Raw genomic sequence first — 17,739 nt, forward strand, 5'->3', positions numbered from 1 at the left:
TCCGTGAGCCACTTCTAGCCTGGTAAACCACAGCCCAGGTACAGGACTGGTTGAAGGAAGAGACAAGAGCACCAGGTCAGGACCCTTTTCAGGCCCCAGTCTCCCTGCCATACCCCACTGTGGCCCACTCCAGGGCCACTGATCCCAGCTGGAATTTGAAGGAAAGGCGGTGTTGACAGGGAAAGGGAGGCAGGAGGAGAAGCTCAATAGGAGACTCAAAAACAAGAAGGGAGTGGCACGCAGTCGGTCATCATAGTGTCCCCAGGATGTCACGAGGTCAGCAGACACAGGAACAAGATGAAGGTGGCCACTGGATTCACAGAGGTAGCCTGGTTCAACACTGCAATGAGCCACTTGCTGTGGAAGCTAGTATCCACATAAACTCCAGGATAGCCTTCTAGACCACAGCCAATGCCCCAGCTCACAATCCCCACTTGTACCCAGGTCTTATTAATTTCACAGGACAGAGGGCCCCCAGAATCTCCCTGGAGGGAAAAAGAAAATGACATGAACAGAACTGATTCAAATCAGATTGGCCTAACTGCTTAGAAGGGGCAGGGGAAGCCCTGTCAGGCCCAAGTTTGTGAATATATGAATATAATCATTGAAAAGTTAATGGGGGGGCTGGAGAGATGGTTTAGCAGCTAAGGCTCCTGCCTGAGAAGCCTAAGGACCCATGTTTGACTCTCCAGATCCCACGTTATCCAGCCGCACAAAGATGAGGCAAGTGCAAGGTCGCACATGACCACTAGGTGGTGGAAGTGTCTACAGTACAACTGCAGTGGCTGAGGCCCTGATGCGCCAATTCTCTCTCTCAGTTTTTCTCAAGTTTTTAAATGTTAATGGGGGGACTTAAGAGATGGCTCAGAAGATAAAGGTCCTTGCTTATAGGGCCTGATGACCTGGGTTTGATTCCCCAGCACCCATGTAAGCTATATATACAAGGTGTCATATGCATTGGGAGTTTGCAGTGGAGAGGCCCTGGCACAACGATTCTCCCCCCCCCTCTCTCTCTCTCTCTTACATATGCCGCACTGCATGCATGGAGTTTGAGATGCGGTCTCTTTGGTTGCTTGCTGCCGGGAAGGCCAGACTAGCTGGCCTGTGAGCTTTAGTTGTCTGCCTCCCATTGCTCGTTGGGAGGACAGCTGCGTGTGTGGAAATCTGAATTCTCATTGGCCGGCTTGAAGAGCAAGCCCGTTTAACCACTGAGCCATGTCCCCAGCCCTGACTCTGAACTGTCGTCCATCCTTCTGCCTCAACCCCCCGAGTGCTGGGATCACAGGTGTATACTGCCATCTCTGGCCTGAACATAACAAGGGCCCTCAGACCTCTGAGCCTCTGGTCATGTCCCCTAACCCTAAAAGCAGTGCTTGTCGGAGGACCTTGAATTCACGTCTTAGGGTTTCGCCTTACACAACTGCATAATAGACACAATGCTTATGTTGTAGCGTGGTAATGTGGGTTAATAGGGATGATATCGGTTAATGGTCCCTTTGGGAGACACCTCAACACAAAACATTAACAGCTTTACCCCAACAACAGCTTTCCACACCCAAAAAGGACCCACAGACAGCAAGGGCTATCTCTTTTTGAAGGACCAGGACAACTGGACACGGTGGCACAGGCCCGGAATCCGAGCACTAAGGAGACGCAAGCAGCCAGGTCTCAAGCTGAAGGGCTGCCCGGAAGCTACCTGGAAGGATCAGACCAAGCTAGCTCAAGGGATCGTGAGGGGGTTCTTGCCCATGAGTCCTCCGGAGTGACAGGGGAATAAAGAGGGTGCCACCTACGGACTTACCGCACAAGCATCCTTTCCCAGTCCTTTGTAGGCGCAGATCATCCCCTTCAACACCAGAGTCCTGGACGATGCCATGATCTCCTGTAACATCTTGTTGCATTCCTCATGAAAGATGAGGTTTTGCTCCACGGCCTGGAGAATCGCTGTCACAGATCCTGGCATCAACGAAGAAGACCAGCAACGTATAGATCCACACGTGCGACAGCAAGACCCTCCCCCATGCCCCTGGAAGAAGGCAGAGCAGTGACACGGGGTGCTGGGGGACGGGGGAGGGGCGGGAGGGTCTAAGGCCTAAAACTGACATAGGGAGAGAACAGGCTAAGAGTCAAAATCCATCCGGGCCTGGTGACACAGGTCTGGGATCCTGGCTACTCGAGAGACTAAGGTAGGAACATCTTAAGTCCATGGCCTGTCTAAGCTAAGCCACAGAGTGAGTTCAAGGCCAGCCTGGGCAACTTAGTGAGATCCTGTCCTGCCTAGCGTGCTTGAGACCCTGAGTTCAATTCTCAGCACTGCAAAACGAAAATGGCAAACTAAAAACAAGGAAGAATATTTCATTTGTTTATTTACTTTTTATTGATTTGAGAGTGACAGACAGAGAAAGAGGCAGAGAGAGAGAGAGAATGGGCATGCCAGGGCCTCCAGCCACTGCAAATGAACTCCAGATATGTGCGCCCCCTTGTGCATCTGGCTAATGTGGGTCTTGGGGAATCGAGCCTCGAACTGGGGTCCTCGGGCTTCACAGGCAAGCGCTTAACTGCTAAGCCATCTCTCCAGCCCCAGGAAGAATATTTCAGAAGAGGGAAAAGTGAGGCCTTAGCAGCCCAAGAAACAGCAATCCACCAAGCATAGGTTACTCTGAGTGTCAGGGAATAGTGACAAGTTAGCCCAGGCATCTGTTCTGTTGCCATTTTTTGTCTTGTTTTGTTTTTCCAGATAGGCTCTAGCCCAGGCTGACCTGGAAGTCACTATGTAGTCTCAAATTGGCTTCGAACTCACAGTGACCCTCCTACTTCTGCCTCCCCAGTGCTGGGATGAAAGGCATGGGCCACTATGCCTGGTACTACTTCTTTTATTTTTTTTAGTTTTTTATTTTTCAAGGTAGGGTCTCTACCTTGACAGCAAGGTTGAGCCCAAGCTGACCTGGAATTCACTGTGTAGTCTCAGGGTGGCCTCAAACTCATGCCAATCCACCTACCTCTGCCACCCAAGTGCTGGGATCAAAGGAGTATGCCACCACACCTGGCCCTGATGCCACTTTTAATTTTTTTTAATTATTTACTTGTACATATCAAAGGGAGCGCACCTGAGTCTCTTGCCACTGCAAATGAATGCCTGTCTGATTTTACATGGGTGACTGGGGAATTGAACCTGGGCCAGCAGGTTTTGCAGACAAGCACCTTTAACCACTAAGCCATCTCCCCAGCGTCCCCATGAGTTTTTTTCTTTGTTTTAAAACTTTATGTATTTATTTACTTGACAGAAGGGGGAAAAAGAATGGGCATGCCAGGACCTCCAGCTACTGCAAATGAATTCCAGATGCATGCGCCCCCTTGTGCATCTGGCTAATGTGGGTCGTGGGGAATCGAACTTGGGTCCTTTGGCTTTGCAGGCAAACTGCTTAACCACTAAGCCATCCCTCCAGCCCCCAATTTTTTTTATTTAATTATGATTTTTATACATGTATATGATGTATTTTGATCATATTCATTACTTTTTCTTGTTCTCCTCCCACTGAACCCTTTCTTCTCCTCACTTACACTTCAATATTGTGTGTGTGTGTGTGTGTGTGTGTGTGTGTGTGTGTGTGTGTCCCAGTGAGCTATCGGGGTTACATGAGCCTAGGAAGAGGATTTTCCACTGGAGCATTGGCAACTTTTCAGTGGCTACAGTTTTTTCTTTAAATATTTATTTATTTATTAGAGGGGGCATCATGGGCATGCCACAGCTTCCTGCCATTGCAAGCAAACTCCAGGTGCATGTGCCACACTGTGCATCTGGCATCACATGGGTACTGAGGACCAAACCTACACCAGCAGGCCTTGCAAGCAAGTGCCTTTAACAGCTGAACCATCTCTCCAGACCGTATTTTTTTAAATGTTTTGTTTTTATTTATTCATTTATTTGACAGAGAGAGGAAGGGGGGGAGAGAGAGAGAGAGAGAGAGAGGCAGATAGAGAGAATGGGTGCGTCAGGGCCTCCAGCTGCTGAAAACGAACTCCAGGCACACTCACCAACCTTGGGCACCTGGCTTATGTGGGTCCCGGGGAGTTGAACCTGGGGCATTTGGCTTTGTAGGCCAGTGCCTTAACCACTGAGCCGTCTCTCCAGCCCCCAGCCCGTATTTTTTAATTGCGTGTGTATGTGCACACTCATGTGAGTATTCGCAGGCACACGTGTGTCATACCACATGTGTGGAGGTCAGAGTACACTTTGGGTGTCAGGCCTTACTTTCCACTGGTTTGAGACAGCGTCTCTTTGCTGTTCTCTGCCGTGTATGCCAGACCTGATTGGTCCTCAGTTTCCCTCCTGCCTCCACCTCCCATCTCACGATAGGAATGTTGGGCTCACGGACACTCACCACTACATCTGGCTTTGCCTGGGTTCTGGAATATGAACCCAAGTCTTGTGCTTATACAGTAACCACTTTACCTACCAAGTCATGTCCCTGCCCTGTTCGCTTGCTTGCTTGCTTGTTTGTTTCTTTGCTGAGATAGGGTCTTGCCAAGGAGCCCAGGATACCCTCAAATTCTCAAGCCTTCTGCCCCAGTCTCCTGAGTACTGGAATTATCAGCAAACAACACCATACCCAGACCAAACATCTTTACTTTCTACAACAGAATCATCGCAGGCTCTCAAAGTGGGAGAGACCCAGAGTTACCAACTCTATCCTGATTTCCATGGACAAGAGGTCTCACCTACAGATGTCTTCTGGCTCTTCAAATTCCTTCAAGACTAGAAAACTCTATAAAAGACAAGTACTTCCGAGGAGAAGCAGCTCTGACTTACATTATCCAAAGAGCAGAAATCTCCACAAGGAATGAAATAATACCCCTACACTCGGGAGGCTGAGGTAGGAGGATCACCATGAGTTTGAGGCCACCCTGAGATGACATACTGAATTTCAGGTCAGCCTAGGGTAGAGTGAGACCCTACTTCAGGGGGGAAAAAAAAAAAAGCCAGCATGGTGGCACACTTTAATCCCAGCACTTGGGAGGCAGAGGTAGGAGGATCACTGTGAGTTCAAGGCCACCCGGAGATGACATAGTGAATTTCAGGTCAGGCAGGGCTAGAGTGAGATCCTACCTCGAAAGAAAGAAAGGAAGGAAGGAAGGGAAAGAGGGAGGGAGGGAGGGAGAGAGGGAGGGAGAGAAAAGAATACCCCTAAACCAGCCCAACATATTGCCCCACAAATTTGTGAAAGGAGATTTGACCCATGTGTTTCTTTTCCTGCCTGAGCAACTCCAATTCCCAGGAGAAGCAATTTTCTTTCTTTTAATTTTTTTTAATATATATTTTAGAAAGGGGGGGGGAGGAAGGGAGAGAATTGCCAGTGCCTCAGCCAGTGCAATCAAACTCCAGATACTTACGCCACCTAGTGGTCATGTGCAGCCCTGCCCTTGCCTCACCTTTATGAGTCGGGCTTAAATGGGATCTGGAGAGTGGAACATAGGTCCTTAGGCTTTGCAGGCAAGCACCTTAATTGCTAAGCCATCTCTCCAACCCTCTTTTTAAAATATTTTATTAGAGAGAGGGGAGGGAATTAATGGGTACACCAGGGCCTCTTGTCACTGCAAAAGAACTCCAGATGCATGCACTACTTTGTGCATCTGGCTTTATGTAGGTACTGAGGAATTGAACTCCGGGCCTGCAGGCTTTGCAAACAAGCACCTTTAACTGCTGATCCACCACCCCAGCCATCAAGTATTTGTGTTACATCAAAAGACCTCACTCAAGGGCTGGAGGGATGGCTTAGTGGTTAAGGCATTTTGCCTGCAAAGCCAAAGGACCCAGGTTCGATTCCCCAGGATCCACGTTAGCCAGATGCGCAAGGTGGCGCAAGTGTTTGGAGTTTGTTTGCAGTTGCTGGAAGCCCTGGTGCACCCATTCTCTCTCTCTCTCTCCATTTTTCTCTGCAATATATATATATATTTTTTTTAATTTATTTTTTTTTTAAGATCTCACAATGCCTGGAGTTACCCATGCTGGCCAGGAACCTTTAACCCTGACTCCTGCCAAATTGCCTCCCCCTTTGTCCACCTGCCAAGCAATCAGTCTCCCTTTTTTAGCCCTCCTTTTGCGTTTGTTTCTTCTATTCCAGGGGTAGGCCAGACTTTTCTTCTGGCCTCCAAGTCTTACCATGTTTGCCTGTTTTCCCCCATCCGGTCACCCAGCACGAGATCCCAGCTTTCACTTTAAAAGTCTCTGAAGGAACACAGACAGGGTGGATGGTAGAAGAAAAGTTCACGGGGTAGAGGAGCTTCAGAAGGGCCACATCAGCCTGCATAGTGAAGTCTGTTGAGTACAGAGGGTGAACAAAGATTTTCTGGATGGGAACCACCAGGCTTGTTTTTGTTGTGTGAATACTACGATCTCCCAGCTTGACATTATACCGGAAACGGCTGTTGGGAAAGAGGACGTGTCCTTCCTCGAGACCCTTGGAAGCATTCCTTGTGTCCTTTCCATCCATTTCACACGGGCCCTGTCATGCCACCAATTTCCCTTTCCATTCTCTCTGTCGCTATGTCTATTGCCAATACCTTTCATTGATCTCTCAAAATCTTTTTTTGTTGTTGTTGTTTTCTTTTTGTTTGTTTGTTTGCTTGCTTTTTGTTTTTCAGGTAGGGTCTTGCTGTAATCCAGGAAAACCTGGAATTCACTATGTAGTCTCAGGGTGGCTTCAAACTCGTGGTGATCCTCTTACCTCTGCCTCCCAAGTGCTGGGATTAAAGGCATGCATCACCACTCCCGGCTCAAAATCATTTTGATTCCATCCCATCTTGAGACTTTTACTAAAAAACTAAACAAGATGATCAATGCAAAAAAAAAAAAAAAATCCCTCTCCCAATGACTTAGCCATTAAGGAGCTTACTGGCAAAGCCAAGTTTGATTTGCCAGTACCCATGTAAAGCCAGATGCACAAGGAAGCCATGCGTCTGGAGTTCCTTTACAGTGGCTAGAGGCCCTGGTACGTCCATTCTCTCTCTCCCTCCCTCCCTCCCTCCCTCCCTATCTCTTTCTCAAAAAAAAAAAAAAAAAATATATATATATATATATATATACATACATACATATATATATATATATATACACATACATACATACACACACACACACACACACACACACACACACACATATATACATAATCCCTCTTTCCTTTTCAGTGTCTCATTTGGGATTTTGCCAGCTTGCCAGGGTGATGGAATTTGGGAATATCTGAGGGGACGGGGCCCCGGGAACTGGCCTGCAGAGCTCTTACCTGTGCACTTGGCCAATACTCACATGAAAATGCAGTGGGCTGCAGTCATCACCCACTGTGCTGCGATGAGCGACCCTCCGCAGACGTGCTCCTGTCTCACCCGCACGCTCACCTGCCAGGGCCATTTCTCTTGCTCCGTGTCAATTCCCCCCACGATTTTCATGATGGGATGGCCGCACACTGAGTGAAAGCAGGGTGGGAAAGGGGACCTCAAAGCACCTCTACCTCACCAGGGCTGCCACAGACAGCACCAAGTGACCCAGCGTCAGCTAACAATAATAATAATAATAATAATAATAAAATGGTGGTAGCACTAGTGGTAATTAACAATAATAATGGAAATGGGAGGCCCAGGTGACCCAGCGTCAGCTAATAATAATAATAATAATAATAATAATAATAATAATAATAATAGTGGGCTGGAGAGATGGCTTAGCGGTTAAGGCGTTTGCCTGCAAAGCCAAAGGACCTCGGTTCAATTTCCCAGGACCCACGTAAGCCAGATGCACAAGGTGGCACATGCATCTGAAGTTGGTTTTCAGTGGCTGGAGGCCCTGGCGTGCTCATTCTCTCTCTCTCTCTCTCTCCATCCCTCTCTCAAATAAATAAAATAATTTTTTTAAAAATTTATTTATTTATTTATTTGAGAGGACAGGCACAGAGAGAAAGACAAATAGAGGGAGAGAGAGAATGGGCGCGCCAGGGCTTCCAGCCTCTGCAAACGAACTCCAGACGCGTGCGCCCCCTTGTGCATCTGGCTAACGTGGGACCTGGGGAACCGAGCCTCGAACCGGGGTCCTCAGGCTTCACAGGCAAGCGCTTAACCGCTAAGCCATCTCTCCAGCCCAAAATAAAGTAATTTAAAAAAATAAATAATAATAATCATAGTCGTGGCCGCAGTAGTAGTTAACAATACCAATGCTCCCTTGAACAGGCCCGGGGGGCGCACAATCACACACCCACGCTCGTCCCCCGGCAGCATCGCATCCCCAACAGGGGCCAGAGGAGCCCGGCTCCAGGCCTGGCACCGCCCCGGGGCTGCCAAGGTACCTGAGGTGAAGGGCAGCAGCGGGGGCATCGTGCTCTCGGTGGTGGTGTGGGCGGCCGGGGAGGTCGCCCCCGCCTCCCCCCGGGCCCCCGACGGGCGAGGGGAGGAAGACACGGCCGAGGAGGCCCGGGCCCCGGGGGGCTGGAGCAGGAGCAGCCAGGCCAGAAGGCGCAGGGAGCCGCAGGCCCACGACGCCATGGTCTCCCGTGAAGGCCGCAGGCTCGAGAACCTTCGATTCCGGTGGGAAACGGACTCCCGGGGGTGGGGGGGGGGGGTTGGGGGGAGCTGGGGGGGGTGGGGGGCAGGGGTGCCAGCGGGTCTCTCTGGCCTGTCCAGCAGCGAGCCTGGTCCTGACTTCCCTGAGCTGCCCACGCTGCAGCCTGGGTGTCCTTTGGGGCGCAGAGCTTGTGGGGCCCCTTGTTCTGGAGAGGTGCCTGCAGCTAGTGAGGGGTGAGGGGTGAGGGACCCTGGTTCTCCCCAGAAGTTCCCTCCAATGGGGATTCATTCACCAGACCTAGACTGGATAGGGATGTATTATGGATAGAGCATATGGATCAAACCCATCGGGTAAAGGAGTATGGGCTGCTCTTCCACGTCAGTCATGGGACACAGCGAAACAAAATTTAGCAGGCTGGAGGGACGGTTAAGGTGCTTTGCCTGCAAAGCCTGTGGGGGACCCAGGTCCCATTCCCCAGGACCCGCGTAAGTCAGATGCCCATGGTGGCACACGCCTCTGGAGTTTTGTTTGCAGCGGCTGGAGGCCCTGGTGTGCTCATTCCCCCTCACTCCCTCTCTATCACTCCCTCTAATAAATAAAAATAAGATTATTTTTTAAAAACACACAAAATTAGCCAGGCGTGACGGCGCACGCCTTTAATCCCAGAACTCGGGAGGCAGTGGTTGGAGGATGGCCATGAGTTCGAGGCCACCCTGAGACTACAGAGTGAATTCCAGGTCAGCCTGGGCTAGAATGAAACCCTACCTCTGAAAACAGAAAAAATAAAATAAAAAAATTAAAAAAAACCACTGTAAGAAAGGCATGAACTCAGTTTTGGATGCTTCTGTCTCTTTTCTCACCACTTCACGCAACAAAGAAGCCTTGTGCTAAGAGTGAGGGGCAGAAAAGTCCAGTCACTTACAGGGCAGGGGTGAGAGTCGTGGAAGCTGGATGAACAGAGCAGAAGATAACCTCTGCCCCTGGGAGAGGAGCAGCTTACCAGCCTAGAGAGCTCTCTTTGCTGGGAGGAGGTGAACTTTCACTGAGATGGGCCCACCGGGAAGAACCAAGACCTGCACCTGCCTAAGAGTGTGGCGCTCAGGGAAAAAAGCCCTATCTCTTCTGGCCACTAGCCAGCCAGCAAATATCCAGGAAGAAGTCATATCAGTTGACTGTTAGCCGAATTTTGTTTTGTTTTTTTACTTTTTAAAATTTTTACTTATTTTTATTTGAGAGAGAGAGAAAGGCGGATATATAGAGAGATTGGGCACACCGGGGCCTTCAGCCACTACAAATGAACCCCAGATACACGCACCACCTTGTGCATCTGGTTTATGTGTGTTCTGGGGAATCAATCCTGGGTCCTTAGGCTTCGTAGCCAAGCACCTTAACCACTTAGCCATCTCTCCAGCCCTGGAAGGATTTTTTTTTAATATCTTTATTTTATTTATTTATGAAAGAGAAAGAGACAGAGAAAAAGAGAAAATGGGCACACCAGGGCCTCTAGCCACTGCATAAGAATTCCAGACACATGTGCCCCCTTGTGCATTTGGCTCAGGTGGGTCCTGGGGAATCGAGCCTGGGTCCTTAGGCTTCACAGGCTAATGCCATAACCGCTAAGCCATTTCCCAGTCCCCTGGAAGGATTTTTTTTTTTTTTAAGCATGGAGAGACAGTCTCTCTGAGGCACAGGTGCAAAGAAAGGACCCATAGCTAAGACTGGAACCGACGCTGGGGAAAACTCTCCAGCAACCCTCCAGCCATTACTGTAAGCAAAATTTAACAACGAAAGAATGTGAAGTCCATGCCTGAGAGCATTCACGGTAGCCACACAGCCTGACTTGATTATCTCAAGCTTCCCCTACAGAAAAGGCTTACCCAGGACTGGAAGTGAAGCCCAGTGGCAGTGTACTTGCTTAGCATGTGTGAGACCCTTGGTCTAATCCATAGCACCAGAGAAGGGAGGGGAGGAGGGGAAGGAAAAGTAAGGGAGAAAGGCAAGAAGGAAGTGAAAGTGGGAGGAAGGAAGGAAGGAAAGGAAGAAAAGAGGGATAGAGGGAGCGAAAGAAGGAAGGAAGGCATCAGCAACTAGAGTTGCCTGCTGCTTATCCTCCCACACAAACACAAGAAAGAACCAAAACAATAAATAATAAACAACCATGTTTGCTTTTCAAATTATTTTTTAAATTATTTTTATTTTTATTTATTTATTTGACAGAGAAAGAGGGGAGAGAGAAAGAGAGCGAGAACAAGAGAGAATGGGCATGCCAGGGTCTCCAGCCACTGCAAATGAACTCCAGACGTGTGTGCCGCCTTGTGCATCTGGGCTAACGTGGGTCCTGGGGAATTGAACCTGGGTCCTTTGGCTTGGCAGGCAAACGCTTCAATCACTAAGCCATCCCTGCGGCCCTTCAAATTATTTTTTAGTTAATGTGCAAAATAATGGGTTTCATTATGACCTTTTCATGCATCTATACCAATGTACCTTGCTCATATTCACCTTGTGTTGCTCCCTTCCCCACACCTCCTCCTGGCCTCTTGCTGGTCATCTTTCTCCTCCCCAAATAGTCACATTTCTCCTGTCATGTCGTGTGTGTGTGTGTGTGTGTGTGTGTGTGTGTGTGTGTGTGTGTGTGTGTAGATAAATGCAGATTGTGCCTCAGAGACAAAACGTATTTTATCTGAGTCTGACTTAGTTTCACTTAACATGGTGGTCCCCAGTTCCCTTCATTTTCCTGCAAATGAAATTATCATGTTTTTCATTATGGCTGGGTGAAGTTCCATTGTGTACATATCCCACAGTTTCTTTATCCATTCATCTGCTGACAGACACCTAGGCAGATTCCAGAACTCAGCTATCATGACTACATTAAAATTAAAATGGGGAAGTTGGAGAGGTTGGTCAGTGGTTAGAGATGCTGACACGCAAAGCCTAATGGCCTGGAATGGATTTCCCCAGTACCCACAACAAGCCAGAGGTGTAAAAGTGGCACATGTATCTGGAGTTCGTTTACAATGGCAAGAAGCCCTGAAGAGCTCATTTTCTCTCTCCCCTTGAAAATTAATGCATGAAATATTTACCAAAAAAAAGGCAAGTGTGGTGGCACACACAAGTAGGAAATTGCTGAAGAGGCAAAGGCAGACAGAAGGATCAGGAGTTCAAGACCAGCCTGGGCAAAAGAAAAAAATAATAATCCAGAAGGGAAAGAAAAGAATAAAAAGGTGAATAAGTTGTATGTGGTGGTTCATGCCTGTAATCGTAGTGCTTGGGAAGCTGAGGCAGGGGGATTGCCTAGGCTTCAGAGTGAGACCTTGGTTTCAAGAGAGAGGGAGCAAGGGAAAGCTAGATATGGTGGTATATGCCTGTGATCCTAGCACTTAGCAACTAGAAGATCAGGAGCACAAGGTCATCCCCCGTCTGCTCTGCTGCAAATTCAAAGCCAGCCCAGGCTGCATTGAGACCCTATCTCTAAACAAAACAAGCAGGAGTAAGTAATCTCAGGTACCATAGACTTCAAGTCAAAACCTGTAAAAAGAGACATGATCATTACATAATGATAAAGGAGTCAATTAGCAAAAGATTATACATATATATTCCCAATATTGGAACACTCAACTATAAGAAGCAAACATGATTATTAGACCTAAGCAGAAAGATAGACTTCAAAGCTACACTTTCAGCAATAGACAGATCATCCAGACAGAAAATAAATATCGGATATAAACAGCATGTTAGACCAAAGGGACCCAGCAGACATCTAGAGAACATTCCATCCAACAGCTGCAAAATACACATTATTCTTAGCTGTACATGGAACATTCTCTGGAAAGATCATATGTTAGGCCACACAAGAAGTCTCAGAGATAGGCTTAGATCATATCTAGTATCTTTTTGGCCACAATAGTATAAAGCTAGAAAACAGCAGCAGAGCAAACTTCAGAAACTTTACAAATACATGGAAATTAACCAACATACTCCTTAATAGACAATGGTTTTTAATTTGAGGAAATTAAAAAGAAAATGTTTAAATTTGTTTCTTGAGGAAAATGAAGATGAAAGTACAATATATCAAAATATATGGGGTTGGGGCCTGGAGAGATGGCCCTTTGGTTAAAGGCACTTGTTAGTGCAAAGCCTGCCAGTCTGGGTTTGATTCCCCAGTACCCACATAAAGCCACAAAGTGACACATGCATCTGGACCTTGATTTCAATGGTAAGAGACTCTGGTGTGCCCATTTTCTCAATCCTCTCTCTTTCTACTCTCAATCTGCTTGCAAATATATAAATAATATTTTTAAAATATATATATGTGGAATTGCACAAAATAAATCTACATGAAAAAGAGAGATCTCAAATAACCACCCTAACATTGTACATTAAGGAACAGAAAATGAGAGGGAAAAAAAATCAGCCCAAAATGAAGAAAATCATAAAAACCAGCACAGAAGGAAGGAATAGAGACAATGAAAATAATGCAAAAGATAAATGAAATGGGGAGATGATGGCTTACCAGTTAAGATGCTCTCCTACAAAGTCAAAGGACTGAGGTTCAATTCCTCAGGTCCCACATAAACCAGATGCACAAAGTGGCGCATGTGTCTGGAGTTTGTTTGCAGTGGCTGGAAGCCCTGACACACCCATTCTCTCTCTCTCTCTCTCTCTCTCTCTCTCTCTCTCTCTCTCTCTCTCTCATTCGCTCACTCTCAAATAAATAAATTTAAATATAAATTTTAAAACTATAAATTTAAAAAGGATAAATGAAATGTAAAGTTGGATTTAAAAGAAATATTTATTTTGAGGAAAGAGAGGGAAGGAGAGAGAATGGGCATGCTAGGGCCTCCAGCCACTGCAAACAAACTCCAGACACATGCACCACTTTATGCATCTGGTTCTATGTGGGTACTGGGGAATCACACCTGGGCTGTAAGACTTTGCATGCAAGCAAACCACTGAACCATTGCTCCAGCCCCAAAATTGGGTTTTAAAAAGATAAAATTGCTTAACTTTTTGATATACTAAGACAAAAAAAAAAAAAAAAGAGGTAAGACTCAATTAAATAAAACCAGAGTTTTGTTTTGTTTTGTTTTGTTTTGAGGCAGGATCTGAGGTCTAGAGGCCCAAACTGACCTGGAACTCAATCTGTAGTCCCAAACTGGCCTTGAACTCACAGGGATCCTCCTACCTCTGCTGCCATGACTGGCTAAAACCAGATTTTTAAAAAAAATTTTTTTAATTTTTTTATTTATTTATTTGAGAGCGACAGACACAGAGAGAAAGACAGATAGAGGGAGAGAGAGAGAATGGGCGTGCCAGGGCTTCCAGCCTCTGCAAACGAACTCCAGACGCATGCGCCCCCTTGTGCATCTGGCTAACATGGGACCTGAGGAACCAAGCCTCAAACCGGGGTCCTTAGGCTTCACAGGCAAGCACTTAACTGCTAAGCCATCTCTCCAGCCCTTTTTTTTTTTAATTTTTATTAACATTTTCCATGATTATAAAAAAAATAATCCCATGGTAATTCCTTCCCTCCCCCCACACACACTTTCCCGTTTGAAATTCCATTCTCCATCATATTACCTCCCCATCTCAATCATTGTACTTATATTTATACAATATCAACCTATTAAGTACCCTCCTCCCTTCCTTTCTCTTCCCTTTATGTCTCCTTTTTAACTTACTGGCCTCTGCTACTAAGTATTTTCCTTCTCATGCAGAAGCCCAATCATCTGTAGCTAGGATCCACATATGATAAAAACAGATTTTTGTATGTTTGTTTGTTTGATTGATTTTCAAGGTAGAGTCTCACTCTAGCTCAGGCTGACCTAGAATTCACTCAGGGTGGCCTCAAACTCCCGGCCTCCCAAGTGCTGGGATTTAAGACGTGCACCACCTCGTCCAGCTAAAACCAGATATTTTTTAAGGGAGGTATTACAACTGATACCACAGAAATACAAAGAATAGGGCTGGGACATAGCTCAGTCAGTAACAAGCTTACCTCACAAGCGTGGAAAAACGCCCAGTGGCAGGCCACGGAACAATCCAGCACTGGGAGTGCAGAGGCAGCAGGATCCCCAGGGCTAGCTAGCCCAGTTGCTCCAGACCAATAAACAATGTTGTCCTAAAAGTGGGTGGCATTCCTAAGGATGACACCTAGGTTGTCCCTTGGCCTCCATATATACATGTGCACACAGAACTTACACACAGGCAAAATACACACACACACACACACACACACACACACACACACACACACACATACACACACACTTCTTTAAAAAAAAAAGATTTAAAAGGCTTGGCTATGGCTCAGTAGTTAAAGGCACTTGCTTGTGAATTTGCTGGCTGGGGTTCAATTCTACAGCCACGCCACCCATGTAAAGCCAGAAAGGCATTTGTTTGCAGTGGCAAGAGACCTTAGCATCCATGCACACACACACACACACACACACCATGTGTGCAAATTTTTTGTTGTTGTTGTTGTTTTGTTTTTCAAGGTAGGATCTCACTCTAGCTCAGGCTGACCTGGAATTCACTATGTAGTCTCAGGGTGGCCTCAAACTCATGTTGATCCCCCTACCTCTGCCTCCCAAGTGCTGGGATTAAAGGTGTACACCACCACGCCCAGCTATAAATAAAATTTTTAATGAAAAAAATTTTTTTTAAAGAATAGAGACTGGGGAGATTGCTCAGTGGTTAAAGGCACTTGCTTGTAAGGCCTGCCAGCCTGGGTTCAATTCCCCAAGACCCACATAAAGCTAGATACATAAAGAAATAATATTTTCAAAAAGAAATCATACAAAGGATAAAGGCAAAGTGGCACATATTTATACTCCCAGCACTTGAGAGGAAAATGGAAAGTTCCAGACCAAAACTAAGTGTGGTTTCAAACACTTACAATCCCAGCCCTGGAGAAGCTGAGGTAGAAGAATCACTATGAATTTGAAGCCAGCCTGGGCTACAGAGTGAGTTCCAGGTCAGCCTGGGCTAGAGTGAGACCCTACCTGAAAACAAAAAGATGATGATGGGCTGGAGAGATGGCTTAGTGGTTAAGGTGCTTGCCTGCGACACCTAAGGACCCATGTTCTACTCTCCAGATCCCACATAAGCCAGACACACAAAGGTGAGACAAGTGCAAGGTTACACATGCCCACTAGGTGGCGCAAGCATCTGTCGTTCAATTGCAGGGGCTGAGGCCCTGGTACACCAATTCTCTCTCTCTCTCTTTCTCTAAAAAACAAAAAAAGAAGATGATGATGATGATGAACTGGAGAAATGGAACTAAAGGCACTTGTTTGCAAATCCTGCAAGCCTGGGTTCAATTCCCAGTACCACGTAAAGCCAGATGCACAAAGTGGCTCTTGTGTCTGGTGTTTGTTTGCATTAGCAAGAAGTTCTGGTGCACTCCATTCTCTCTCTCCCCCACCACTCTCTCTCTCACACACATAAATAAATATTTTGAAATAAAGAATATATATGCATGTAATGTAATATATATATATATAATCCCAGAACTCAGGAGACAAAGACACTGTCTCAAGAAAAAAAAAGTAATAATAAAAATAAAAATACAGCTTGGGCTAAAGTGAGACCCTACCTCGAAAAACCAAAATAAATAAATAAACAAAAATAAACTTAGGGCTGGTGAGATGGCTTAGCAGTTAAGGTGCTTGCCTGCAAAGCCAAAGGACCCAGGTTCAATTTTCCAGAACCCACATAAGCCATGTGCATGCATCTGGAATTCATTTACAGTGGCTAGAGGCCCTAGCACACCCATCCTCTTTCTCTCTCTCTCTTTCTCTCTCTCTCATAAATAAAAGTAAAATATTTTTTAAAAATGATAGGGCCAGGCTTGGTGGTGCACATGCCTTTAATCCCAGCACTCAAGAGGCAGAGATAGGAGGATCACCGTGAATTCAAGGCCACCCTGAGACTCCATAGTGAGTTCCAGGTCAGCCTGGTCTAGAGTGAGACCCTACCTTGAAAAAAAACAAAAATAAGTAAATAAATAAAAATAAAAAAATAATAGGGCTGGAGATATGGCTTAGTGGTTAAGGCACTTGCCTGCAAAGACTAAGGACCCAGGTTTGATTCCCCACTACTTATGTAAGCCAGATAGCTAGATGCACAAGGCATATGTGCCTGGAGTTTGCGGTGGCTAGAGGCCCTGGTATGCCTATTCTCTCTCACTCCCTCTTTCTTGCTCTCCAATAAATAAATAAATATTCTAAAATAATAAAATAAATTTAAAAACTGTCATGTAGAAAGATGGAACAGAATGATGGTTACCAGAAGCTTGGGTGGCTAGTGGGAGGGTCAGGAGGGAGATGCTGTTCCAAAGATATATAATTATAGTTAGATAGTACAGGGGGAAAAAATTCCAGAATAGGCAAACACAGAGCCTACAGTAGACACGTGATTGCCAGGGGAATGACGGGAAAAGGCTAGGTGGTTGGACAGGGAGGGTGAAAAATTGAGAATGACTGTTAATGGTTACAGAGTTTCTTTCTTGGGTGATGAAAGTGTTCTAAAATTTATTGTGGTGATAGTTGCTCAACTCTGTGAGCATATGAAAACCATTGGAATGTACGCTTGAAACGAGTGAATTGTGTGATATGTGAATTATATCCTAATAAAACTCTTTAAGAAAACAGAAAGTGCCCAGTATTCAAACCACAACTGTGAAGGGTACAACAAACAGCTCTCAGATGGAGGGGTAGGGGAGCCAAAGAGAAAATCTAAACCAAAAATATAAGCAAAATACAAAGAAAGGGAAAGAACTTGATGCACTGCAACTGTGAAAAACAATCAATGAATAGCACCAGCAGGCAGAAAATACCCACTTGAAAAACATCAAAATTCTAAAGCAAGGAAGTGTCCCCCAAAGCACTTGCTAGGAATTTATTATTAAATACTGAAAGATTCAGGGCTGGAGTGGTGGCTCAGAGGTTAAGGCACTTGCCTGCAAAGCCAAAGAACCCAGATTCAATTGCCTAGTACCTATGTAAAGCCAGGTTCATAAGGTAGCACATATAAATCTGGAGTTCATTTGCAAAGGCTAGGAGCCCTGGCATGCCCAACCCCCGCCCCCACACTTTGTTCTCTCTTTCTCTCCCCTTGGAAAAAAAGAAATAAATAAAAAGAGGAGATGAGGAGATGGCTCAACAGTTAAGGCACCTGTTTGCAAAGTTCCC

At 46.1% G+C, this 17,739-nt stretch overlaps 1 protein-coding gene across 1 annotated transcript; it reads right to left on the bottom strand.

The window, feature by feature from the left end:
• Window positions 1–269: 269 nt before the first annotated feature.
• Window positions 270–8,529, bottom strand: LOC101595748 (serine protease 42). Its single transcript, XM_045136957.1, has 5 exons — window positions 8,247–8,529; window positions 7,307–7,463; window positions 6,161–6,423; window positions 1,802–1,956; window positions 270–485 (listed from the first exon to the last, which is right to left on the bottom strand). The coding sequence occupies exons 1-5, from the start codon at window positions 8,527–8,529 to the stop codon at window positions 270–272; spliced, it is 1,074 nt and encodes a 357-aa protein (XP_044992892.1).
• Window positions 8,530–17,739: the final 9,210 nt, after the last annotated feature.

The sequence above is a fragment of the Jaculus jaculus genome, chromosome 17 (assembly GCF_020740685.1).
Source record: "Jaculus jaculus isolate mJacJac1 chromosome 17, mJacJac1.mat.Y.cur, whole genome shotgun sequence".
NCBI classification, from domain to species: domain Eukaryota; kingdom Metazoa; phylum Chordata; class Mammalia; order Rodentia; family Dipodidae; genus Jaculus; species Jaculus jaculus.